This window comes from Suillus subalutaceus (genome assembly GCF_016647625.1).
Source record: "Suillus subalutaceus strain FC151 chromosome Unknown DFJ58scaffold_24, whole genome shotgun sequence".
Classification (NCBI taxonomy): Eukaryota; Fungi; Basidiomycota; class Agaricomycetes; order Boletales; family Suillaceae; genus Suillus; species Suillus subalutaceus.
In genome coordinates this window covers 163580-188556 of record NW_024540273.1, presented here as the reverse complement: position 1 = coordinate 188556, position 24977 = coordinate 163580, and the positions used below count along the sequence as shown (strand labels likewise).

General features: G+C 48.8%; 7 protein-coding genes across 7 annotated transcripts; 3 read left to right on the top strand and 4 right to left on the bottom strand.

Moving 5' to 3' along the window:
- Nucleotides 1–3176: 3176 nt before the first annotated feature.
- On the top strand, nt 3177–4649 carry DFJ58DRAFT_220887 (uncharacterized protein; the record flags this gene model as incomplete). The annotated part of the gene is made up of 5 exons (XM_041379314.1): nt 3177–3438; nt 3494–3702; nt 3754–3943; nt 3995–4063; nt 4117–4649. Coding segments are annotated over 5 exons (1191 nt in total), but the record flags the coding sequence as incomplete, so codon positions are not given.
- A 569-nt stretch (nt 4650–5218) lies between these two features.
- On the top strand, nt 5219–6348 carry DFJ58DRAFT_869265 (uncharacterized protein; the record flags this gene model as incomplete). Its single annotated transcript, XM_041394263.1, has 2 exons — nt 5219–5640; nt 5701–6348. The coding sequence occupies exons 1-2, from the start codon at nt 5515–5517 to the stop codon at nt 6346–6348; spliced, it is 774 nt and encodes a 257-aa protein (XP_041246690.1). The 5' UTR covers nt 5219–5514.
- Nucleotides 6349–7467: 1119 nt separating this feature from the next.
- On the top strand, nt 7468–11741 carry DFJ58DRAFT_700212 (uncharacterized protein). The gene is made up of 6 exons (XM_041383566.1): nt 7468–7878; nt 7930–8031; nt 8081–9286; nt 9334–10281; nt 10338–10376; nt 10431–11741. The coding sequence occupies exons 1-6, from the start codon at nt 7758–7760 to the stop codon at nt 11516–11518; spliced, it is 3504 nt and encodes a 1167-aa protein (XP_041246689.1). The 5' UTR covers nt 7468–7757; the 3' UTR covers nt 11519–11741.
- Nucleotides 11742–12313: 572 nt separating this feature from the next.
- Nucleotides 12314–16688, bottom strand: DFJ58DRAFT_774470 (uncharacterized protein). The gene is made up of 11 exons (XM_041389382.1): nt 16402–16688; nt 15735–16329; nt 15227–15576; nt 14635–15174; nt 14438–14581; nt 13650–14381; nt 13462–13593; nt 13125–13404; nt 12836–13072; nt 12557–12789; nt 12314–12501 (listed from the first exon to the last, which is right to left on the bottom strand). The coding sequence occupies exons 1-10, from the start codon at nt 16444–16446 to the stop codon at nt 12710–12712; spliced, it is 3135 nt and encodes a 1044-aa protein (XP_041246688.1). The 5' UTR covers nt 16447–16688; the 3' UTR covers nt 12314–12501; nt 12557–12709.
- Nucleotides 16689–18239: 1551 nt separating this feature from the next.
- DFJ58DRAFT_912409 (uncharacterized protein) lies at nt 18240–19244 on the bottom strand (the record flags this gene model as incomplete). The annotated part of the gene is made up of 3 exons (XM_041395268.1): nt 18240–18576; nt 18707–18936; nt 19101–19244. 3 exons carry the CDS (start codon nt 19242–19244, stop codon nt 18240–18242), a joined length of 711 nt encoding a protein of 236 aa, XP_041246687.1.
- Nucleotides 19245–19801: 557 nt separating this feature from the next.
- Nucleotides 19802–21275, bottom strand: DFJ58DRAFT_700211 (uncharacterized protein). Its single transcript, XM_041383565.1, has 2 exons — nt 21183–21275; nt 19802–21129 (listed from the first exon to the last, which is right to left on the bottom strand). The coding sequence occupies exons 1-2, from the start codon at nt 21263–21265 to the stop codon at nt 19986–19988; spliced, it is 1227 nt and encodes a 408-aa protein (XP_041246686.1). The 5' UTR covers nt 21266–21275; the 3' UTR covers nt 19802–19985.
- Nucleotides 21276–22675: 1400 nt separating this feature from the next.
- Nucleotides 22676–24608, bottom strand: DFJ58DRAFT_774449 (uncharacterized protein). Its single transcript, XM_041389381.1, has 5 exons — nt 24462–24608; nt 24111–24406; nt 23664–23752; nt 23304–23486; nt 22676–23251 (listed from the first exon to the last, which is right to left on the bottom strand). The coding sequence occupies exons 2-5, from the start codon at nt 24136–24138 to the stop codon at nt 23066–23068; spliced, it is 486 nt and encodes a 161-aa protein (XP_041246685.1). The 5' UTR covers nt 24139–24406; nt 24462–24608; the 3' UTR covers nt 22676–23065.
- Between the last annotated feature and the right edge of the window lie 369 nt (nt 24609–24977).

The window sequence follows — 24977 nt, the reverse complement described above, 5'->3', positions numbered from 1 at the left end:
CATTTTGGTCAAAACCGAACCCTAGACCTCATCCGACGCGAGTATACATGGCCGGGTATACGCACCTATGTTAAGGACTACGTCCGGTCCTGCACTACCTGCGCCCGAGCCAAGGTTCCGAGACATAAACCCTACGGATTGCTCAAGCAACTACCCATACCGGAAAAGCCTTGGAATTCCATATCCATGGATTTCATAGAGCAACTTCCGGACTCATCAGGCTTTACAGCCATCCTCGTTATCATAGATCGTTTATCCAAACAAGCAATATTTGTTCCGACTCACGATACCATTACCTCTCCGGATCTCGCTCGTCTATTCCTACTTCATGTGTTTTCCAAGCACGGAGTTCCGTCCCATGTCACCTCGGATCGCGGTACAGAGTTTGTATCCCACTTCTTCCGATCCTTAGGAAAAGCATTGGATATGGTCCTCCACTTCACATCCGGATATCATCCGGAAGGGGATGGACAAACCGAGCGTGCCAACCAAACCCTGGAACAATACCTTCGGATATATTGCAATTATCAACAGGACAACTGGTCGGAACTACTTCCCTTAGCAGAATTTGCCTACAATAACGCTCCAAGTGCTACTACCGGAGTATCACCTTTCTTTGCTAATAAGGGTTATCATCCGAACATATCCGTCCATCCGGAACGCGATCTATCCTCCATCCGCGCTCGCGACTATGCTATAGACCTCGACGACCTTCACCAATTCCTTAGAGAAGAAATGGCTCACGCCCAAGAAAGATATCAAGGACCTGCGGACGCCAAACGGAAACCTGCTCCGGATATCAATATCGGAGACCAAGTCTTTGTCAAGGCTAAGTACTTCCGGTCCACTCGTCCGTCTAAGAAACTCTCGGAAAAGAATCTAGGCCCGTTTGAAGTCATATCCCGTCCGGGTACCCATTCCTTTACCATCCGACTTCCCGAATCCATGAAATCCGTCCACCCCGTCTTCCACGTCTCACAGCTAGAACCATCCGTTCCGAACACAATTCCCAATCGGATCCAGCCTCCTCCACCTCCGGTCGAAGTCGACGGAGAACCAGAATATGAGATATCCGAAATCCTAGACTCTAAGCTGGACCGTCGTAGAAGACAATGCCAACTCTTATACCTCGTCCGATGGTCCGGATACGAAGGAACAGACGAAGAGACTTCATGGCTACTAGCCACGGAACTCGGAAACGCGTCCGATCTAGTCTCGGATTTCCACACTGCATATCCAGACAAACCCGGTCCTATTGCTATACAATGAATATACAAAGCGGATATACAAGTACATTAGTAGCAGAGAAGGCAGATCCGAAAATCCTCAGCCATCCATCTCCATGTCCCCACCCGATCCGGATCCGGATCCGGATTCTTCAACGTCCTTGTCAGTGGCCTCAGAACGAGCCGCCTCTGTAATCCGGATTCCATTCCGGATCCCCTCAAGAAGGATGGTCTGGAACTCCCTCTGCTGCTCCAAAAACGCCTCCAAGTTAGTATTCATCCGCTCTATAGCAGTCCTACTCCCTTCCGCCGCTCCGATGCTCTGCTGGAGCAATCCGTTGGTCCGAGCCAGTTCCGCTACAATGCTATTAGCGGCCGCGACCCAGGCCTGATCATCATACTCCACTTCCACCTCATCCGCTACTACCGTCTTCATATCCGGATCCGGAGTTGGACTCTGCTGGCGCTTCTTACCCTTGCCTCTCGGAGATGGGTTCTCAGCAGCGCGCTGCCTCTTCTTAGACTTGGAATCCGTAACGGTTCCAGGTCGTCCGGGACAAGGAGCCTTGTCCTTCCGGCACGCGTTACAAGCCTTGATCTATCCGAATGTTAAGAGTCACGGATCCGAAGATTCAAGGATGACTTACCAAGGAATTGCTATCCGCATCGGACCACAGACAGGCCCGACCCTTCTTAGCGCAGCGGGTACAAGCCCCATCCTTATCCGCTGAGATGGCGCGAGACTACGGATCCGATAAGGGACGGATCCGATAGAACAAGTCATAACTCACCATTTCCGCTACTATAGCCCTGCGCCTAGCCTCCTCCGCTTCCCTTCGGGCCTCAGCCCGTTCAATCTTCTTAATCCCTGCCAAGCGCTTCCGTTCCGCCTCTTCCGCTTGTTGCTTCAGCTTTTCAGCCTCTTCCTCCTTCTGAACCTCGGCCTCAGCAGCAGCCAGCGCGGCCTGGATATCCGCCAGAGTCTGCTTAGCGGTCTTCTTAGAGCCGGATCCGTTATCAGTCATGGTTGAGATAAGCTAGTGGTAGTGAAAAAGTAGGGAAAGGAAGGAACACCCTGCGACGCTTTGGCATCCGTATATCTGTCAGAATCCGAACTCAGCAACTTCTCCCATCAGCTTCTCCATTGTCTCGCACTCATACCATCCGTTCCGGATCGCTGATTCTTGTGCCTCTAGGGATCGGCCCTAAGGGGGGGATACTGTCATATACCATATATCCGGTTACAGATCCGATGATCTGGATCTCAGATCCGATCCAGATCCGATGAACATATCCATCGTCCGGTCCACAGATCCGCTTTGATTCTTATTTCATTTCCTGTTCATATAACTCTAACTATCGTTCATCTCCTTTCGGTATTCCTGTACACCGGTATACCGGTTATCCTTTACTTCCGCTTTGCTTACTGATCCGCTATGCTTACTGATCCGCTATGCTTACTGATCCGCTACACTTACGAATCCGCTTTTACTTACTTTGCTTATACTTTCATACATAGCCTCGCACCTTTGCTTATTGATCATTCCGTTAGCTATCCGTAGTATATAAACCTTTGTATATGCGCTGTAGTAGATCAGTTCGAATATCATCTTAGATTGCACTCATTCCGTCTGGACTCTGAGTCCCTCCGTTATCCATCCGGACTTGAGTACGCTACTCTTGTCTACTCCGAGACTTAGGATAGATTCCTATAGTCTACATATCCGCCTCTGTCTTCGGACAGTCCTCACCCGTTAGTTTCTAGTCCGGATCCGATCCGGATTGGCCGTTACTCTATATACGCGATACTTTAGCTCTCTGAAATAAGGGGCAAGACTCGGGAAAGGGGCACAGCGCACGAGCTGAGGCCGAAGCCCTTCGGATCCGATACTACTTGAGTACGGTCTTAACAGGAACCCAACACGAAGCATTATCCGCCCTCGGACGCCACCACCTCAACTAACAGATGCACAAAAGGCATCTCGAAAGATCAAGAGGGACCAGAGGACTGAGAGAACGAAGCACTTACATAACGCAGTCGCTGAATACCTGGACGAACAGAAAACAAAGATTGAAGCACTCTCTCGGGCTCACCACGTTACACCCAAGCAAATCAACGACATCATCGGCAGTCAGACACATTATCGCACCACACGTAAGAGTCAATTGATCCACGCACTTATTCATGCCAAGGCAAAAGAGGTCAATGCAGGTAAGTCAATTTTTTTTGCTCAATAGTACCATGAAGCTTATCTTGCGTCAACTAGACCTACCCGCAGGCTCTCGATACTCAATGGCCGAACTGCGCGAGATGGTTGTGACTGACCCCGACACAGAAAACCTGACACGGGAACAAAAGGAGGCTTACATTGCAGCTCTTGGGGAGCATCGCGAAAGAAAAGTCGTCGGTGTTCGGGCTCATAATCTGGCAGCTGCGCGAGATGTTGTAGCCACGACGGATAGGATCGTCAAAGAGGTAAGTTCGAGTCTTGATGGGAATCAACTGAACTCATCTTTTTCTTTGAAGCTAGATGATCTACGAGTTCGGACAGGTGTCTATGGAACGCTCTTTGTCGTCCGCGGTCACATCAACGACACCATTCAAAGCGCGATGCACGGCACGGATAATTCTGAAGATTTTTGGGAGGATGTGTATGAGCATCCCATGGCTGACTTTCTTAGGCAATATGAACAATGGGCGTGCACCCAGAATCAAAGTAAGCCATTCATTTCATTATATATAGCTCAACTTATGCAATGTTCCGTAGATCTCAATGAACGTGACTCTTTGGGAGCTGTAAGAAAGCAAGTATGCAAGATGATCCTCCGGGGCCTAGGTGAGTGATGGCGTTGTTCTACATATGCCAACCCCGTCTAACATCATTTGCAGTTGCCGTGACAGGCAAAAAAGATATCGCGATGAATTACAGTAACTACGAAACATCTGTCGTCGAAACATACGGAGTGCGGCTTGTGGGCTGGCCCCATGGTGTCAAGTTCGTTAACCCTTCGAATATTGGGACCGTCGGTGATATTCGCAAGCTCCGGGATGCTCTCAAGACACGTACATGCTACTGGGCTGCTTTATCACCAGCAGAGGTCAAGACTCATGCGTCCGAGCTTGATACACGCCGTTCAGCCGGGGAAGCCGTTCGGAAGCCCCGAAAAAAACGTTCAGATGCTGGAGTCCCTCGGAAGCGTAAAGGTGGGCCTAGCGCAGGACGGGCAAACAAAGAGAATCATAGGCCATCGAAGAGAGGGAAGAAGAACCCTGCCCAGCCGCAGGAATGTCCCAAAAGCGCTGAATTTGTGGAGTCTTCTGACGAAGAAGGGGAGGCTGATGAGGAGTAGTGTAGCTTAGTTTACACGTTCATATGACTGATTTACGTATCGCAATCATCAGTTTTGCTTTGTTCGTCGAAACGCGCTGTCAATCCATCTACACCATCATGAGATACGCGAGCTCATCGTGCGACACAGCGAGCACGAAGGGTCAGATATTATTAGCACGGCGCCGGGACCACGTCACGTCATTGCCGAAATGCCGGCGGTACTTAGTATATACTACCTACACCCTGGCTGTACAGTACAAGTCACTCTTTATTCAAACAATATTGAAGGAGGCTCTGGGACGCTGTAACCCCCTTGTCTTATAGGTGCGATACCCATGTGTTATCGCCTATAATTACTGTCGTTATGTGGGAGTCACAGGTGGAAAGACGTCAAAACACGACGATAGAATTAGGGTTCAGGGAATTTGGGGTGGGCTAATTTGCCCGGCTAATTTGCCTTGCTAATTTACCGTGAATGACAGGGTGAATTTCAGACCCTCGAAAACCAGGTGTCAATTTGGGTGAATTTGGGTGAATTTGGGTCCAATGGTTCAGTTTGGCCGGTTCAGCTAGACCAGTGTAGAAAGCTTAATTTCTGAACACCTTAGTTCATCATAGTCAAGATATATAAGTTGATTTGGTTGCCAACTCGGAAGATCACCGAGAATCCGAAATATTGTGAAGTTCGAGTCGCTGAAATATTGTAAATATTGTCCTCCCCATCGCGAAGCCACATGCAACATCTCAAGGATCAACTAGCTGAACTACAACTCTGTCTTGCAGCATTGCCAACAGACATTCCTATTCCGAAGGAGTCAAAGTATAAATTCTCGAACTTCACCTTAGACGCCGAATGGACTGCAGACATTGGCGAGGCTGCTGCCGTCAATTGAGAACTAGAAGTCAGGTTGGGCAGTCGAGTCAATGGCCTTAAACTCGTTGAACAAGGCCCAGAGATGGAGGCCATAGTCCATGTTTTTGAAACATGGACGAAGAAATTTCCGGGTGATGTTATCCTGGAGAAATGGGTGAACGACACTCTCGAAGCTGTGCGAGGCCTCATTCTTGCAGCTGGAAAAGCTGTGAGTCAAATCTTATTTTTTTCTTCAATATAACGGACTTACTGATGGCATACTATAAAGTTGCCAGTCCTTGTCTCGGACTCGAGTTCTACGGAAAAAAAACCAGTCAAAGTCAATCATACTCAGATACCCGAGAAACGAAAGCCCAAGGTTCAGAAGCTCGATACCCATATCTTGTCAACCTTCGATGACGACCGGTATATCAGTGCTGGTGAAGACGAGGACAGTCGAAAAGGTGGTGCCAAGATGCACCCACTGCTTCGCAAGGTTTCGAAGCCTTGTCATTTATCAAGTGATCCCACTGGGGAAAAACTTGTTCGGTGCATTGCATTTGCCAGCCATGGCTGTAACATCACATGGTCATGGCCAAGAGCTCGACAACGAATCATGAAGCATGCTCCACCTACCATGACCACTTCGAGCTTGACCGACGGACATCAAGGCAGATGTTCAGACTCGGATGATGAAGATGGGGATTGGCTTGATAATGGTGATATTGCGAACCATGTGGGTTTAACTGGCGTGAAAAGCACTGAGTTCGACGTGGGTAAAGATATTAACATATCATCCACATACCTCCTCGATATTTTGTCGGACCACGCTCTACAGCCCACGGCTGCTTGCGGAGGTCTGTCGACACCAAAGGTGATGGCTGCCACAACTTCATCCTCGACACCGATGGATGACGACGAGTGGGAGGAATGGTGATTGGCGGCTTTGTTGTAGATTACGGTCAATTAGACCAAATTTACCTGCAAATTAGCGCAAATCAGCGTCAAAGAGCTATGGGTCAATTTGAGTGAATTTGCTGTCATTTACACCGGTCAATTAGGTCTTCGCAGAGGGTCGTGCTAATTAGCCGGTCAACCAGAGCGGGATCCCTAATTCCCCGAGCCCTAGATAGAATCCACAGGCTTTATTTTTTTCGATATATATCGACACGTATCTACCTCTTTCTTGTCGATTTTCACTGGGGTTCATGTATAATACATTGTGATAAGCCATTTTAATGCAATATAATGTTGATTTTCGTGTAATTTGACATCGACCGATCATCGAGTGAATTGGACGATATTCAGAATAATCCATCGAGCGACGAGTGAATTCGATGGAATTCAGAGAAACTACTCGGAATTCAAAGGAATTCATAAAACGAGCTACCGGACTTAAATAATTCTGCAAAACCTGAATTCACTTGAATTCACTTGAAATCTTCCGAAAACAGAGGAATTACAAGGAATTACCTCGATTTCGGGGGGGAGGTTTTCCCTGATGAGGTCGGGCGTTCCAACCCGCTCCGAGCAGATTTCAAGGTTCGCCCTTGGGGCGGCCATTTGTGTCCTCCCGTTTAGGATGAAATTCCCACACCAAACCACAGTGCTACATACGCGATTGGGAGCCGGCACTGGTGGGGGGATAAAAAAAGATCTGAAAATGTGGGAGGGTGTAAGCTCGTTGCTTACCTGAGTTCCCATAATCAACATAAATACTGTCCGCAATAATCAAACTTGAGCTTTGATTATCACTGCCTTTTGGCGTAACTGTTAAGGGACGACAGTCTTAACTACTTACACATGACCTTGCTCCGCAAGGTAACAAACACACGGAATTTCCCCAATTGCAAGTTGCCGAAGTCTCAGCAGTCTCAAAAGTCCCACTGTCTCAGTACACGTATTATTTCCAAATATAGTCATTGATGTTGTTTGTGAAATTGTGGCAAACACTTGTGGGCGCTCTTCTGATCCACACTGAATTCATAAAATGCATCGTCGAACACTTGTGTTCAACTTGCATCATTCTGGACATCTAGCTCGTAATTTCAAGCTAGTCATCCCGTCGAACGCTTTCGTTTGAATCGTATCCGTTTGGACATTTCCGGCCAGTCATCCAATCGGACGTCGACTCTTTCAAACCCTCCGTCGAACGCTTGCGTTGATTTCTATACTTGTGATATCTAGCCAGTCATCTTATCGAACCCTCGCGTTTTATTTCTCAAACTTCTCCCTGTAAATTCCAGCGAGACGTCGCTCCGTGGCTTAGACTGTCCTCAGCGACCGAATTCCTTTCCCCTTCCAACACCGAACAGCTTGAGTGCTTCAGGTCCCCCGACACCTAACATGCCTCACATGCCTCGCGTCAAGAGCACCACCTCGACGAAGCCAAAGGCTACTAAACCTCGTAGACAGATCGCAGTTATGTCTGTCAGAAAAGCCCTACCAGTGGAAGGGCCTACTCCCGGTGAGTCGACCCATCACTCTTTACTTTCTACGGCTCATCTCCGTTCCTCAGATAATCACAAGGGAACAACGTCCTTCGGAGATTCGTCTTGGGCAGAGGACCCATGGGAAGGGGTCGATCTAATCCCTACACGACCCAAACGGGGCCCTACAAGTATGTCAACCGAATATTTATAGATCCTCGTCTAACTCCTTCACGTCAGTCGTCGACCATTGCAGCAAGCCTGGCCAATTCTGGCCAGACGGCCAAGAACCTCCTTTCAAAGGCCAGAAAGTCGCGAAGCGTATATTTGTCACCCAAGGCAAATCTCAATCGCGCAGAGAGATCACACGTAATCACGAGGAAATAAAACGGCTTAAGGATGATGTTCGGTCGTTGCAATTATTCCAACCACGAACGGGCGACATCGAACTTTACCACGACTACTCCGACTATGATGGCACCGACGAGGAAGACCTCTTTGAAATGGACGAGGATGACCTTCCGTCTTCCGCGACAGCCGCCTATGTTCTTCCTCCAGTTGCTACCGTCCATGTACCGGTTGGCAAATGGGTCGATAGAGGAGACGAACCGTTGGATCCGCAAGACCTTGATCTTCTATTGGAGATCACGGAGGTCCCACAGGTGGTATGCGCCATGCTACTGCCTTCCTCCGCCCTCCCAGTAGGGGAAATATTAAAGTTCAAGCTGCCCGACATTGAGGTTGGGTGCCTCACGGACACTGGTGCATCATGCTTTGACAGCGCACGTCCGATCGAGAACCTGGACCTTACCAGAGATATACCTCCAAAGCCGTGGGTCTACAGCCTTAGGGAGGCTCTTGGCGATGCGATTCGAGATGGTAAGCGATCGATCATACATCCTCGATTCAAGGACGAACCATTACCTCTTTGGATGTTGACCCTCTGGGAAACCCTACATACGGTGCGCGAGGCTAAGATGGCCTGGGCGGATGCAGATTCGTGGTTAAAGGGGAAAGTCCAGCAGAACAAAATTACGACCCGCTTCCAGCCCGATCTCTCGTTTTTCCGTGCCCACATAAAGATGTACTATCTACCATACCACAAGACGATCGTTGGCGCAGCTTCAAACGGCTCAAGAAATACATTACAACTCGCGCGCCTTTTGTCGGATGACGCTTGGTTGTCAGAGACTCTCGTGGACATGATGATACAATCCACCGTCCGTCGATTAGTCCCAGCACAATCAAACCTCTTCATCGCGGATACCGAGCTCGCCGATGCGATCTGGCAGGGGAAACCAAATTTTGATTCGTTGCACCACACTCTCAAGAGGCTAGAACGGACACTTGCCAAAGGCAAGATTCTTTTGTTCCCGGTGTGTATCCCCAGCATGAACCACTTTGTTGCATTTCGCATCGACTTTGAGCGGAAAACTTTATGTTATGGTAGGCGATTTCGCTGGCTTGCAAGATACAAACTTATTTGAAAACAGGCGACTCTCTCAATCTTCAAAGTGAAATTGGACGCTTCATTACAAGGCTACAGCAGTGGCTTTGCGCACGATTCGATGGCCCATTCGAAGATCAAGGAAATACCTTGTCACATGACGTTCAGAAAGACTCATGCTCCTGCGCAATGTTTGCCATAAATACCATTGCTCATCATGCCTTTGGCGATCCCCTCGGTATCCCTGACCCTTCATCCACGCGAGCGAAATGGTTCGAAAGGCTCGCTCACAATGAGACCAGCGTAAGTGCCAGCGTATCCACGTCCAATGCGGTGGCGGGTCCATCTCTTTCGTCATCACCAGCCGCGTTGCCATTTGGTCAAACCGTAACGGAGAAGCAGCAGACAGAAAGGAGGCAGCTCATAGAAGGATATGAGGATAAAGCGATTCAACTAGCAGCGGGTATTACCCAGCTGAAGAAAGAGAAGGAACTCGAGAGACAGAAGGAGAGGCAGCAGGAACTCGAAGAGGATCAACAGAGGGCAGCGTGGGACAGTCGAATGCAGGATATTGCCATGGAAGACGGTATGGACTTTGATATGGAACCCGGTGAAGTGAAACCGGATTCCAGCGTACTAGTTCCAACCAAGGGCAAAGGGAACGCCATTGATCGCAAAGATCCTTCTCCTCGTTACGCACACGCGGCCTCTGTTCTTAGAGTTCCCCGTACAAACCGATCGCGTTATTCAGTATCCCCTGCTCGCCAAGATTCGTCCTACCATCCCTATCACCGACCAGTCTCTCTACGCCATCGACCATCTTCGTACAGGGACGACTCTTCGTATCGGTCTGACCGTAACATTTCTGCTCGTCGTGGTCGTTCACGTTCTCCAGAACACTTTACTCCTCGCGGCCGATCACCCTCACCAGTTGGAGCTCGACATAGACAACCCATCCGTTACCAGAGTCCTATCCATCGAAGAAGCCATCGCAGTATGTTTTTCCTCCAGAAATAGGCACCTTAATGTAACTAATTGTTGTCTTTACAGCACCCTCTCCTCGTCGTGACCTGCCTACAAACCGGCGCCGTAAGTTCATTGCATCATTATCGCCAATATAGAGCTGATTTTCAATACGTACAGCTCCTGAATCAGATCACTCCTCACATCCTATACGAGGGTCTTCAATGCAAGTCTCTCCTGTGCTACCGTCAATTCCTGGCACTTTGTCGCTTCCGATGGGCTTTTTACAGTTCTTGCCTCCTGCCACCATAACAACAGTCGCAGGCTCCAACAAGATGGGATCCCGTACTGCCCAGAACAGAACAACCCGCTTCATCCTAGAGCGAACAAACTGCCTCCGGCAGTATAATGATGTCAATCCCCTTTCCCGTTCATTACATAGCGACTCTCAAAACCGCCTTCTCCACATCGCTTGTTACCCCCCATATCATCTCCTGCACGTCGTCTCTCGTGGTAGGTTAGTCGTATCGAAGAGGACCGAGATCAGACTGCGTCTGTGGAGAGCACAATATCCAGATGTCCCGTTATGGTTTTTCGCAATCCGTTGTCTCTCTCTCGGACTCGATTGGCGGGTCTTTGCCAACCCCACGCACCTCGCTGGCCCACTAAATACCATCTCAGCTCCTCGGCCCGTCTATCTCGACCACAAACCTCTCCTGCTCAGAAGGGGCGAGGGAGCGTTCGAGCAGTATGACAACACCGTCAGGGTCATGCTTCGACTTCCATTCGGCCGCCGTTTCTGTTGCATGGGCAGTCTTTTGTGGCGGCTTGCAATGCAATTTGGACCAGACAATCTATTTTCAGCCGCCCTGTCTGGCCCCTCAACGGACGCTTTCATGCACTCCAATGTCGAGCGCATCGGCACCGATGTCGACGACACGGTCACGGATGGTCACATTAATATTCTGTTAGGCCTAACCGACGACAACTATACTTTATGGCCTCCCACGGATCTCTTTGAAAAGTACATGGAATGGGAAGGAGAGTGGACCACAGGTTTAGAGATATGGTTCACAGGGCAGATTACAGCGATACGAAATCGGGATTCGCGCGCGTTCGCCACCCGTAGTCAATGGACGTCGAGACTTGGTCAGTATACCACGACTTCGTCCAAAGCCGCCGTGAAGGTGGTGACCGAGGCTCAGGCGGAGTTGTTGTGTTACGAGATTGATCAGATGGATCCAAGATCGTTTGCGGCCTTAGATTAGTTCGGGCTGTTGTCATTTTGTACGCAGTACTTTCATTATATCCATACCACGCGTCGCATATCCATCAAATTTATCGAGCAATGGAATATACTTTCACTTACATGGACTTGTACTTTGATTAGTTTGAAGACGCACCGACTTTTTGTGGACGAGTTAAAATCCTGAAAATCTTGCAAGTCTCATGCTTTCATTGTCGAACGTGACTGTTTTGATATCTATGCGCACGCTATTCTATACGGACTCGATCATGAAATCCCGAAGACCAGTCGAAAGGTTCGTAGTCTGGTCGATTTCTTTGTCGTCTCGGGGCATCGGGCCTAAACTTGCAAGACTCATTCGTCTATGATAAGGATTACCCCCAATTTGTAAAACATCTCCATCGATGGGTCATAGATTGTGCATGGACCGCCGTATCGCACGATTTATTTACTCCCCATTGAAAAAGCTTAAGAAGGAGAGACTTTCTAAATAGAACTAGAAGTATAAGCGGTAGGGGTAGCGACAGCCCCCTGATGAGAGCTTTTGCAGGCTCGAAACCGCTGCCAATCCTCTTTACTAGCCATATTAACAGCGTCCTACCCTAGGGGACGGCGGACTGCAGCAAGGTGCGAAAAGGGTGGTCAGTCTAGAGCCACTCCGCGTAGACTTAATTCTAGGCCGCCTCGTTCCTCGGCAGCTTAGAAAACCGACCTCTATCCGAACGATTTGCATTAAATTTGGTGGATAATACCGTGGAACAACCCGCAGCCTGGCTTGTTATGTCTCAAAACTTTCAGAAGAGTGTTTGTCATGGGTGGGTTATGACCAATTTTCCCTTAAACGGGACTCGGGAGATCCGATTTTATAGTCTACTGAATTTTTTCACACAATGAGCTAACAAAGTTACATAGTTGCTTTCACAACGACGAAATCATCAGAATTAAGATCATTACCATCGGTATAAGCGCTGCGAGCCTTCTTCTTTGCATGACCTGGGGAATTCGCTGAGACATTATATCAATGTAAGTTACAGGTACAGGTGCAACAATGGCGAAGTACCTGTTGAAGCTCTAGGACGCTTCGAGATGTTGTTCGCAGTCACATGTGTAGTTGACTTTGGGGCGGGTTGTCTACCATGAATTGCAGCGCGTGATGTCTTAGGGACCAATGTGGTTAGAGCTGGTGAATGCATCTTAAAGTCGTAACCAATGTCTAATGATAAATGGACATACAACCGTCGTGGACAGATGGGACAGTCGCCTTGATTATGTGGGCGCCAGTAGATGTGCCTGCTACGGAGCAGTCAATATGATCGTGGAAAAGGAGGAAGCTACTTACTGGTATCGACCCCCAGATCTCCAACAGAAATACTAGGGTCTTCCATGTCTGAACTTGCGTGTCTCCGGTCGATATTGATACGGGTGCCTTCACTTGACGCCATCGCAGCTGCAGCGTCGCCACCACGCCCACTGTCTTCTGCACCCGAGTTAGGCTCACTGCTGACAGCCGCGCCCATCACCATTTCGTCGTCGGATCCATCGCTTTCACCCCGCTCACCAACAGGGTCTGCAATCCCTGGAACAACGTGTCATCTGCGGAAGGAATGGTAACAATAATGCATACTCACCCGTACCTACCGGTGCCTTGCCTTTATTCTTAGCTTGCGGGGTCCTGGTTTTATCCAGTGTACTAGTATGTGAGGCGGGCGTGGAGTCAACAACGCTCAGATCGGGTGGTTCAGCATGGACAATGGGCCCTGGTTGTGGCCGCTGTGATTTTACTGACTTGGGCAGGTTAGCCTGATTATCGCAATTTGTCGATATCTGAGGCCGTGGCTTGTGCGTCTGCATCGCCACAGGAACTGTAGAGGCGGGTAGCAGGGCCTGCTCATCCTCTTGTTCATCCTGCTGGAGTCACATTAGCTGTCTGCTTTCAAGAAAAAAAACACATGTGCATAGACTTACAATCGTGTTTTTATCTTCTACGCCGCGTATGGCTGGAATCATAAGATCAATGGTATCCTTAGTGTTGTATAATATACTGTCGTCACCCTCCAGTGATCGTATGCGCAGACGGGTAGAATTGATCTCCAGTTCCTAACATGGATTTCTCGTCAGTGGTGTGCATTTGCAGCCACAAATGATAAACGTACATGTATCAAATTCTGCAGACCTCGAACAACGTTCGCTGCCATCGGACTGTGGGTCGAGGAGGTTGCCTTCGCACTTGCCATGTGCTTGACGTACGAGATCAGCTTGACAATAGCAGCCCGGTCATGTCCCTCCAATTCATGGCGACGTTGGATACGTGCGTCCACGACATGGACGTCATCCGTTAGTGTGGCTGTTGTAGTTGGGGTGACATCCGACGGAATTTCAGCACCATCGTACCATAACCACCTCGTCCGCTTAATTGTCCTTCCACCTTTTCCAGTCATATTGATAGCTTTCGTGCGCTTTGCAATCACATCCTCCAGCATTTTCCGGAGGCCAGCAATCAGCGGATCATTGAAGAGATCCTCTCGCCTGGTGCGGTCTCTGCCAAGGTCAAGCAATATTGCCTTGATAAATGGATCCACGTCCCGTTTGCTGTTCTTTGACGCGCAGTTGTTCCAGTCCCAGCTCGTGACGTGCAGGGCAAGTATCCCAGGAATCACCTGCGACTCAGTCATGAGGTCCCTCCCCCGCCCCTTTCTGAATGACATCACTTCCCGCAACTTCTTCAGGTCACCCTTGCCACCAGATCCTAACCTCTCGAATTTTTCATCGACCTCCTTTCTGTCCTTGAAAGGCTTGCCGTGCTGACTGCGAGCGATTATTGTGGTCAGCTTGTTCTGGAGGCGCAGAACCATTGTCGTGCGGAGTGCCCATAAGCAGGTAAACACCTGTGAAGGTGAATGTTAGCGCTGCACAGACCCTAGTTCGTGTATGTCACACTAACCACCTCCTCAATTCTATCAGATTCAACCACTCTCGGGTCGTTGCGGAGGTTTGTGAACATGACCTCCGTCTTGTCATCCATCAGATGGCTGTGACGATGAAGCGTGCGATAGTGCAACAACAGAGGCTCAAACCATCCGCTGACCTGTCATAATGAGTGAGGACAAAGCAGCTGTCCTATAATATGGAAGTACTCACCTCCTCAAATGCAGCACTGTTGGATGTCAAAATGGACCACGCAATGTCGAGGATGTGTCCGCATAGTAGTGGAAAAGGTGCCTCCTGTACGCCATCTTCAGGCGTCAGCCACACCGCGATTCTTGCCGTCACCCTGTCATGAAACTGGGAAATAGTATTCCATTGCGATGGTTTGGTTCTTGATAGGTGCCATTTGGAGCGCAGCTTTCTGACTAGGTAGTTGGAGTAGTTGTCCAGGCTGGTGGTGTAGTTGGGGGCCTTGGTCCCAATATCCTTTAGAGGTACGTTTTGGAACTGCTCACTAGCATGAGTGGAGATGTCGTCGAAGACATCATTGAAAGTGGTGTAATCTGGGTTCACCGTGCTATCGTAGATCATCTGACGCCACTTCTCCAGTTGCGTGACAGCCTCGTGAGGATCTGACCCTTCATCGTATGCGGCTGCGATTGTTTTACTCACTGTCGCATAGTCTGGGAAGATGTCGTTGGATGCGAGCAGGTGTAGGATGTGACTGTGAAACTGAATAAATTGGACAAACATCTGTAACAACATGGTAAGGTCCAGCTGCGCATACTATGCAGATGCGGCTTACCCCCATCACAACATCGATCGATTGAGCCAGCCAGGCAATATAGAACTCTTTGCGACGGCGGAAGTGCGATCCTAATGGCAGGAGATCGATGGCAAGCGTCAGCACGAGCTTCTCATAGCTGAGGACTTTGGTCAACCGCGTGTTTTTCTGCCTCTCGGTATTGTCGCGCTGAAGCTGCAGTTCGCCCTGTGCTGCCGCAACCCGCTCCTCCTCTGGTGCATTCTTGTATGCTGCCTTCACCGACCGCAATATACCGGTCAACACCTCCTCGGTCGTTTCCTTGTACTCATGAAGTGACTTGTTTCGGCACAAGTGGTTTGCCAAGTCGTCGCCATGCGCTAAGATCGCGTCTGTAGATATTCATAGATATATCAGCTCTATATATATATGCCTCCACTGCAATCGTTCCAGTGGCCGGGGTTGTCAGTCACATCTAGCTGAGGCAATGCTGACAATACTGCGCCACTGGATCCGTTCCACGGATGAAGTAGATTGCTTGATTGCTTACCTTCATCATATACAACTATTCCCCACTTGCCCATTAGAATCATTGCACCTTGCAGCTCAGCAAGCTCGTTGCGAAGGCTATTATACTCGGCGATGTGCTCCTCAGTCGGTTTCTTCATCTCACTGATCTTGTGGCGGCGTATCTCAATAGAGGCAATCCCATCCATGACGTTCGTTGAGTATTTCTTGAGTGCAGCCACTCGATGTTGACCGGATGCTACCACAATAGCTTGCGCATCCTTCAATTGCAGATGCGGCACCTCCTCCTCCTCGTTGAAGTTGAGTGCAAGGTGCAAGTCACTCGCCAGGCGTGTGCTTGACAGCATAATCGGTATGGCAGTATCTTCTCGCATCGCAAGGATTCCTTCTTTCTTGAAGGATGTGATGAGCTTGTTCACCTCCCTCTCGACCCGTGGACGGTCGTTGTATTTGCCAAACAGCAGTGGATTCCGGATCTTGAGAATATCAATATATGCCACACCCAGCCTGCACTTTGCAAGTTGCATGTCCATCTTCTGAGTTGCCTGAGCTGGGTCGTTTGTTAGCGCATTTGCCTCTACCGGGCGCTTGTCCATCTTTGCACGCAACTCGTTCACCTGCATCCATTACTGGTGAGCCGTCCTGTACTCTGGCATGATATCGTCTGTCTGTTGATCATGTGAACATACCGTTGGTCTCTCATCCGCAGATGAGTTGCGTTTGCGGCGGGCCATGTCGATTGCAGCGGTAGGTGTATGAGCAACCTCCAACCATGAATCTTTCAATTCAACTTGTTCCGGTTTAAGTTACGTCAGTTCTAGATCTCGAGCCGCTCATCGAGCGGAGTTTTTATGAGAGGCGCAGTCGGGGCTGAGGTACCCACAAGATCCTGTGTGATCTCGACACAGGTAATGTTACCGGCTGCATGGAAGAGTGTTTTTCCGGTGTTTGCCGATAACAAGTTTGACAGCCGACAAACTTGCTATGATCACCCTGCAGCGGGCAAGTCTGGGTGTGCCAGTGGATGTCAAAAATGAGTGTGAACATTTTACGTTGTTGGACACATCTAGTAGGTTACGCCAGCAGTGCTCTGTCCATTGAACGAAGCATGATCATGATGGTGCCAGTGTAGCCATTCTGGAATCTTATGAGTGCAATCGAGGTATGCAAGCCAGGCGCGAAAAACCTATCCAAGGTTACCAAAGTAATCCTTAAACCGACAAAAAGGTGCGCACAGCCGAATGACCGAAGCATCGGGTCCGAGTCCTTGTTGCTTCTCGGCTTGTACGACCTATGGCCGTGAATCAGCCACCAGATTTTTCTCCTTGGAAGAGCACGAGCTTGCCTGTAATTTAAGTATAGTATTTTCGCATTGTGAACGGACATCGCTGAAGTTAGAGGTTGCACGACTCCACGAGGCTCTGAAGTCTCACAACAAATTCCCTGCTAAGTCGCCGAAGTCGCCAAAGTCTCAAAAGTCCCAGCACACGTATTATTTCCAAATATAGTCATCGATGTTGTTTGTACTGCTTTGTATACGGCCGTGGCAAACTCTTGTGGCTCTTCCCATCCCGTGAGAATTCATAAAACTTGAATGCATCATCGAACACTTGTGTTTGACTTGCATCATTCTGGACATCTAGCTCGTAATTTCAAGCTAGTCATCCAATCGGAGGTCGACTCTTTCAAGCGCTCCGTCGAACGCTTGCGTTTGACTTCTATCCTTATGGACATCCAGCCAGTCATCCTATCGAACGCTTGCGTTTGATTTGCATCCTTGTGGACATCTAGCTCGTAATTTCCAGCTAGTCATCCAATCGGACGTCGACTATTTCAAGCCCTCTATCGAATGCTTGCGTTTGACTCGCTTCCTTTCGGACATTTTCAATCTAGTCGTCCGGTCGAACGCCAGCCGCGTTTGACTTACATCCTTGCAGAGGTCTAGCTCGTAATTTCTAGGTAGTCCTCCAATCGGACGTCAACTGTTTTAGGCACTCCGTCGAACGCTTGCGTTTGACTTCTATCCTTGTTGACATCTAGCCAGTCATCCTATCGAACGCTTGCGTTTGATTTGCATCCTTGTGGGCATCTAGTTCGTAATTTCCAGCTGGTCATCCAATCGGACGTCGACTCTTTCAAGCCCTCCGTCGAACGCCAGCTTTTGAGTTGCATCCTTGTGGACATCTAGCTAGTAATTTCTAGCTAGTCATCCTATCGGACGTCAATTCTTTCAGGCCCTCCAGCTAACGCTTTCGTTCGACCAATTCGAATCATAATTCAGCACCTGGCGGCTTGTATGTAGACGCCCTGCGCTCCACCTCCGGTTACAGCAGATGGGCTTTGGCTTCGTCGTCTTCCGGTTACTCCGTCTCCTTTGGCTTGGGCTTCGCGTCCGACACGGTCGTGAGTAAGGCGAGGCGGTTGTTGCGGTAGTCTCTACGCTTGCTGTCGAAAATCAATCGTCGTTATCCGGCGAGCTAGAGGAAGCCTTGGGCAGTAAGAAGCGCTCCCCCCCGGCTCGTGTTTCTCAGCCTGATCCTTGCGCAGAGATGATGTAGTAGTAATTTGCGTTGATGCCAAACTTTCTGGCAGGGTCTGTCGTGTATGTGCATAGTTGAGAATGTGCTTTCTCCTCTTCGTCAGAGGAGACCGATTGGTAAGGCATGTGTCCCTTGCGGAATTTAGGCTGCTGGATGGACGTGGCTGCTTTGATTGCGGTGGTGGGTAGCACTCGAGGTTTGGATAGAGGCTTCTTAGGCTGCGTAGGGACTTTCTTGTCCTTTACAACAGCTGCGTCAGGATACCGTTCGTTACGGCGAAATTCGGCAGTCTTAAACAGAGTCTCGCCGTCACCCGAAAAAGTGCTAGACTTTCAGTGAGAGGATCCAGGAAGCCAGGTGCGTTTGGACGTGCACAGACTGCAAGGCAAACTTCTATAGCGAGAGGCGGCGGCTCTCTCTATCGAGGACCGACTACCACACACTGCGGGACTACCGACTGCGAGCCAGGACTTCTGCTACTGCACCAGCACCCCTGGCACTCCCGACCTGATCAATCCTGCCAGAACGCCCCGCTACAACGTGTCCTCGAGTGGATGCGTTTGTATGCGACCTCGGCGAACGCTGAAAGCTTCCCGCGAGGTATTGCACTAAGCAGTATCCCGTTCGCACATTGATAATAGACGAAAGCTCGGTCTCTAGAAATATTGCTGTTATCAATGACGTCTACATCAATCAGTTGAACCTCTTTATTCGGTTTTTTATCTTGTTAGCCCAGGTCTGTTTCTGTTTTGGAGTCACAGCTTGTGAGAATGGTAACTTGTACTCTGCATGTTCTTCGAACAGTATGACACACAGCGTCAAATGGTAGGCTGCTTTGGTCTTTCCACCTGTTCTCGGATTCGCTTCAGGTGTCCTTGTTTGATATCTGGGTCATCTGTGAGGGCAGATAGAAGTTTCGCACTGAGTTCTGGTGTCCAGCTGTACTCTGATAAGCACGAGACAACCGAGATTGCAACAAGTCTTAGGTACATACTCGATGTCCGTCTTCTCGTCTGCCAGGGGTTCACTGTTATCTTCGGACTCACTCGTCTCGACCTTCGCTTTTTTGGGATAGGTTTGGCCTTTGAAGGCTTCAGGGCTTTGCCAGGGGTGGCTTTTGTATTTTTTTTGCCATAACAGATGTCGAAGAGATCGTGAAGGCCCGCGACGAGCAGGATGTATTATTTTTTATTACTCAAATAAAATGCATCTTTTATCAAGGTCGAAACCTGTGATTCAAGAGGTGGAGGCGTTCCAGCGATTCACCCCTGATTCATGTTTCACATGATTCATCCGTGAAAAAACTTGATGCTGAATCGTCTTTTGGAATCAACGCTGAATCGTGTCAAAATCGCCAACTCTGACTCTCCCTATTAAATGTATCTATCGAAGGATTCAGGGTGCAATGCACAGATTGAGGCATGCGGAAGGGCATGTTGAGGTATGTACATGCAAGGCGGCGCCTAATGCCAACAGCTGTTCTCACTGGCACATTAAAAAATTCATCACTCTTCGAGTTCTTCGCTGCTAACCTCTGGACCTCCAATGCGGACGAACTAATGTGTGGCTTTACCAGGGGGCCCACCTTCGAATCGCTGCCGACGTCAGTCACAACACAATCATTCGCGGTAGGTACTGCTGCAGTGAGTTGTCGACTTTGGAAGTAATTGTTGGCCAATTACAAAACACGGTACGTTCGATCACAAAGCACAGTCTGACACTACAGTGTTGTACTAGTAGGCAACTCTCAAACAACTGAAAAACACCATTATTCCACCCTCCAACATCTCTTCACATAGCCACTCAGTAAATCTAGGGGCGCATTTACTGCGCTCCTCCAATGTAACAATAAGACTGTCCTTGTGCGATTTTGGGAAGATGTGGATGGACTCAATGGCAGGGCAGGGTATAACAGCACCAGCCAAAGGCTTCTGGATGGGTAACAGAGCCGGGAGTGCATTTGGTGTACGATGTAGCGACAGATGAAGGAGTGTGGGAATAGTGTCCATGAAGAGAGTGAACGTCTTCACCGGTGCGTTGACATTGTAGAGTGACAATTCGTGCAATTTTGGAAACGGGAGATGAGTTGCGCAGTATTTCATAAGGATGTCAGCTTTGCAATCTTCACCATCATCCTCATGGGTAGGCGAATATGTGGTACGAGATAAATGTAGGCCCTCTAAGGAAAACTTGATCAGGTTGGGGGCATGAAGCCCGCTGAATAGCCTGACGTCATCTCCAACACAAGAATATCCGTAGTGCAGGTGCTGCAGCAGTGGAAGTGATACCTGGCGTGAAAGTCCAGCCGTCGAGCCAGAGATCCTAAGCACAAGATTTTTCAGGCGAGGACAAGCTTCAAGGATCCCTGAAAACTCATCAGATGTTGGCCTGACTTCTCCGCTATGATGGGAGAGCTCCAGCGACTGGATAGAGTGACTGAAGGTAGGTGACCGATTGGGGGTTGCGCCAAGAGTATGATGAAGGAAGTTTGTCCAGTTCAGGTGAACGCCGTATAGAGTTATGTTTCGCAATTTTGGAAGGGGGGGGGATTGCGCTGGGACATCTTGACTGGTAGCTCCAATCAAAGCGGCAAACATGGTCCCTTCCACCACCTTCATCATGCTTGGACAGAAAAGCCAGAAGCGAGAGAGGTGGTCGTTGGTTCTCTTGAGCTTTATGGACTCAAGGCGCAGAGCGCTTGAGCCCTCTGTCCTGCGCTCGTTGAGAAGTTGAAGGGCGCTATAAATCGGCATCCAAGTATCACTGATGATTTCCAGTGAACGCCATCGATACATCTCACGAAATAGAAGGTTGAAAATAGCTGGCATACAGTCAGCATATCGGGACATTGTTTTAGTGAAATCCGATTTTCTTCTTCTAAAGGCAGACATTTAGATAGTTGTACTCAGTTAAAATCGAATGGAACTCACATCATTTCCTCAGTACCTGATGTTGGTCCTTGTTGGGCCCTGATGATAATATTCACTGAGGACTGTCCTGATCGCGTGATCATTGTGGTCAACGGTGTCAAGCCCCCACTGGTTTGGTTGCGGATGACCTTCCGAAGATCAATAACGAGGCTTGACCACAAGTTGTAGCTGCAGAGCGCGACTGATCTCCAGCGCAGATTCACCGCTGCAAGTACATGCGGCATCATGACACTTTGAAGGGATTCACTGGGTATGCCATGTGCGGCTAGCATGAATATTTGAGAAAGGATTTCCATGGGAAGTTTACCAACATAACACGGTTGGGGAACCTGGCAGGTCATGGGGGATTAAAATTTGAACAGGGGGGAATTTGAAGCGACTCAACTGCTCATGTCAGTCATATTTAAGGGGCAAGCCTGAGAACGTATGGGTTAGCCCTTTAGTTCCGCATGGAAAATAATACAGAACAAGCTAACCACATGCAGATAAGTAACCGTATGACTCGGAGCGCCTTGAAAAAAACAGCTAGTAGAAACGCATAAATGGGGTCAGTGGATTCAAGTGAGATCTGGGCTGTGGCATGTGCAGTCGCGTCCCGGAGCTTAATGTCAAAACGTTATTCTGCGCATCAGCAGCTCTGGGTGAATCCGATTGGTGGAGAGCGGAGCTGCCAACCGAACCCTAGACTAACTAACACAATATTGTCAATGCAATTCGCTTCAATTGCAATTATAAATCAAATGATTATGTGCTGCTCAAATTGAATATATTACATACATGATCGCGTGCGATTGGCGACCGTCGTCGGCCCAATGCAAACGTTGTTGTATCATGACGTATATGCGGAATTTGAGAGATCACTCAGGCTCGACTAACAGTGTGACTAATGCGAGACCTTCGATGCGGGTAGTTATAGATCTAGCCAAGAGGATGCTTTCCGCCTGCCTTCGGGGGCTGGACAGTTTCGTCAATATATATATGTTAAAGAGATGGACTCTTGAACGGGGCTGGGATGATATCTATAGCTACTTGGTGCTAGTATAAATCCAAACCTTGCGGTTTGTTGGCATACCCCAATCGCTGCGGATAAAAAGTGACAGATTGCTTGATCCAGTCAAAGAAGGCCTCTCGCTTCTGTGTTGGTTCTAGTCCTCCGATGGAAGTGCTTTCGTGGGTGCTAAATCTAATGATCTCGTATCCGATCCACCGCCACGACAGTTGAAGCTGAAGCCTGGGCTGCCGAATGTCGCACCGAGTGCCGAGAGGGGGATCCGTATCGAGAAAGAAATGAATAGTGCTCGTGAATCGTGATGGTAACGATTCAATGGATCAAGAAGGCTGTTCTGGTCGGTCTTTGGTATACCTCTCAGACCGCGATCGATCGAGGATCTATATAGATCTTGCAAGGCTCAACGCAGTATACCGAATTAAGATTATTAGGCGTTCTGGAGTTGCGCATACAGAAGCTCGATTCGGATGGTTCAGACGCTGGGGTTGGGCTTAGAGCAAAAGGAAAAAAAGGGATGGTGACGGTCGGGATGTTGCTGTTACTAATCGTTCAGAACGTTTAAGTACGGGTGGCGAGGAGAACGTCCATCAGTTATGGTGTAAAAATTTTCGCTTGACCTACAAGAACAGTAGATACCGGTTGGCACATGAGAGATACAAGAAATTCGAGAATGAACATATGTTTACATTCCAGTCAGGTTCACACATCAAGTGTGTCCAGCTCGACGTAAAACTGTTACAACCGAAGTCCTGCGAGTCCCTGTGGTACTCCCCAAGAATTACGCTGGCAGTACAAGCGCACTTCCCCCTGAGGTGTCTCCAAAACCAATCTTCCGCCACCCCTCAAGCATCGTCACATACTAACCCGCATACATTCACTTGCTGTTATGTTCAACGGCAGTTGTGCAAACAGATTCTGGAGACGCAGCGAGCTCTGCATTGTTGTGTTCTTTGGTAGTGTGGAACACTACAGAGAGCGGGAAGGAGCGGGATGTACGCAGTAAACACCTAAGCACCTCTGAACTCGAGAAAGGCGTATGGACGAAAAAAAATTGATGATCCTATGGTGCAGTATATCAGTACTCTTGCCGTCGTCATTCAAAAAACACTTACACATCCCCACCGTTTTCTCCACCCACGCCACTCACAGTACCAGAATGCATCACATTCATGAACATGCGCGGGACTGAGAGGCGATGGTAGTCGTGGACCCGGACGAGGTCGCCTGGTTGGAGGACGCTTGGAAAGATGGGTTGCGGATGCTTGATCGGCATTTGTGGGTGTTGGATGAGGTGGCTGGATGTATGGGTGCAGGACGCGCGAGTATTATGTTTAGATGCATGATAAGATGAACAGAAACACGTCAAAACCATCAGATTAAACATGCTCAGACAAAGTATAAACGAACGAACGCACCTGCTCATAATACTCAGATTAAACATGCTCAGACAAAGTATAAACGAACGAACGCACCTGCTCATAATACTCATAACTAACATCTGCGCCCGCATGCTCCGTCGTTGCGCCCTGCCAGAGGAGGTAATGGAAGAGATGCCAGAGAGCTGTGTGAGCGTTAGCATCATGTCAATAGTCAGTGTTTGGAGTCAATAGTTGACATTTGGGAGAAGGTGCCCCGGGCCAGTAGCAATAAGAAACAGCAAAGAAGTGGAAGGTGAAAATCAAGGAGGTCGCTTGAGATGGGTGAAAAACAAAAACAATTAAGAAAGACCGAAGTGTAAAACGACTGGATTTAGAAAGATGGAACTGGAATAAGGGAAGAGGTCCGAGTATCCGAGTGATGAAAGAGAAACGAGGAGGGGAAAATGAAGGGAGGAGATAATCGTGAAAGAATAAAAGTTAGTGAGAGAGAGCGTGAGGACTCTGAGGAGTAGTATGGCAATTCGGGTTGATAGGACTGACTTTGCTTATAATAAGTAACGACTATCATGATGACCGTGTGCGACGTTTTCTTCCATCCGGAGGCGAGCTCAACACAGAGAGCGTCCTTGTCCTCTTGAGAGATACGGGAACTTGACTCAAGAGGGATTAATGGGGTCGCGAACGGAAGGGACGCGTTCTGCGGTGCAGGAACCTGGGTTAACGTCACCTGTGCAGGTTTGCCTGTCCGAGGATGACCTGCTCATGCGTGACGCTAACACTGCTACTTCCGCTCGTCATGATCGTTGATGGTATCCGTAGCGAGTGAGATGCAAGATCTAGACGAGTCCACCATTAGACACGATGAGGGGAGGTTTCTCTATGATTACGTACCTAGGTCCCTGGAACTCCAACACATAAGTATAAGTTAGTTAGTGTAGAAGACTCGGACTCCAGAATTTGGATGCTTCCTTAACCGTGTGACTTCTGTGACTTCTGCGACAACTTCCTTTACTGTGGGACTTTTGCGACAGCTGAGCGCTGACGGTAATTTTAGATATCTGCAAATTACTAGTCTGGCATGAATCGATTCATAGCGTTGCTGGTGAACTGATGCAGTTCGAACTGACTTCACTTCACTTCGAAAATATTGAGGCAGTTCGTCACACTTCAACCAAACACTTTCGTAAATGAGGCGAAGCAGCAACCCAATTTGTCTAATCGCACGCCAAGATGAAGTAGATAGTCGAGGCGCCAGCCTGTGCTCATTTCTCATTGATCATCTACTGACCAGTGACTGTTACTTGACAATATCTGTAAGTTCAAACCTATCGCACACCTGTAACACGACATGATTCAGTTTCGGAGGATTCCCGCCAGCAAGCCAATGCAAGGCTATACAATACATTT

Coding starts and splice junctions, on each gene's coding strand:
- DFJ58DRAFT_700212 (XM_041383566.1), top strand. CDS start 7,758: ATGCCTCACATGCCTCGCGTCAAGAGCACCACCTCGACGAAGCCAAAG. Junction 9,287..9,333: donor GCGGAAAACTTTATGTTATG/GTAGGCGATTTC, acceptor ATTTGAAAACAG/GCGACTCTCTCAATCTTCAA. Junction 10,282..10,337: donor CCATCGAAGAAGCCATCGCA/GTATGTTTTTCC, acceptor TTGTCTTTACAG/CACCCTCTCCTCGTCGTGAC.
- DFJ58DRAFT_774470 (XM_041389382.1), bottom strand. CDS start 16,446: ATGGCCCGCCGCAAACGCAACTCATCTGCGGATGAGAGACCAACG. Junction 16,330..16,401: donor CTGCGGATGAGAGACCAACG/GTATGTTCACAT, acceptor TAATGGATGCAG/GTGAACGAGTTGCGTGCAAA. Junction 14,382..14,437: donor CTGATAGAATTGAGGAGGTG/GTTAGTGTGACA, acceptor TCACCTTCACAG/GTGTTTACCTGCTTATGGGC.
- DFJ58DRAFT_774449 (XM_041389381.1), bottom strand. CDS start 24,138: ATGATAGTCGTTACTTATTATAAGCAAA. Junction 23,753..24,110: donor CGTTACTTATTATAAGCAAA/GTCAGTCCTATC, acceptor ACGCTCACACAG/CTCTCTGGCATCTCTTCCAT. Junction 23,487..23,663: donor GTTATGAGTATTATGAGCAG/GTGCGTTCGTTC, acceptor CCATACATCCAG/CCACCTCATCCAACACCCAC.
- DFJ58DRAFT_700211 (XM_041383565.1), bottom strand. CDS start 21,265: ATGATCACGCGATCAGGACAGTCCTCAGTGAATATTATCATCAGGGCC. Junction 21,130..21,182: donor TCAGGTACTGAGGAAATGAT/GTGAGTTCCATT, acceptor GTCTGCCTTTAG/AAGAAGAAAATCGGATTTCA.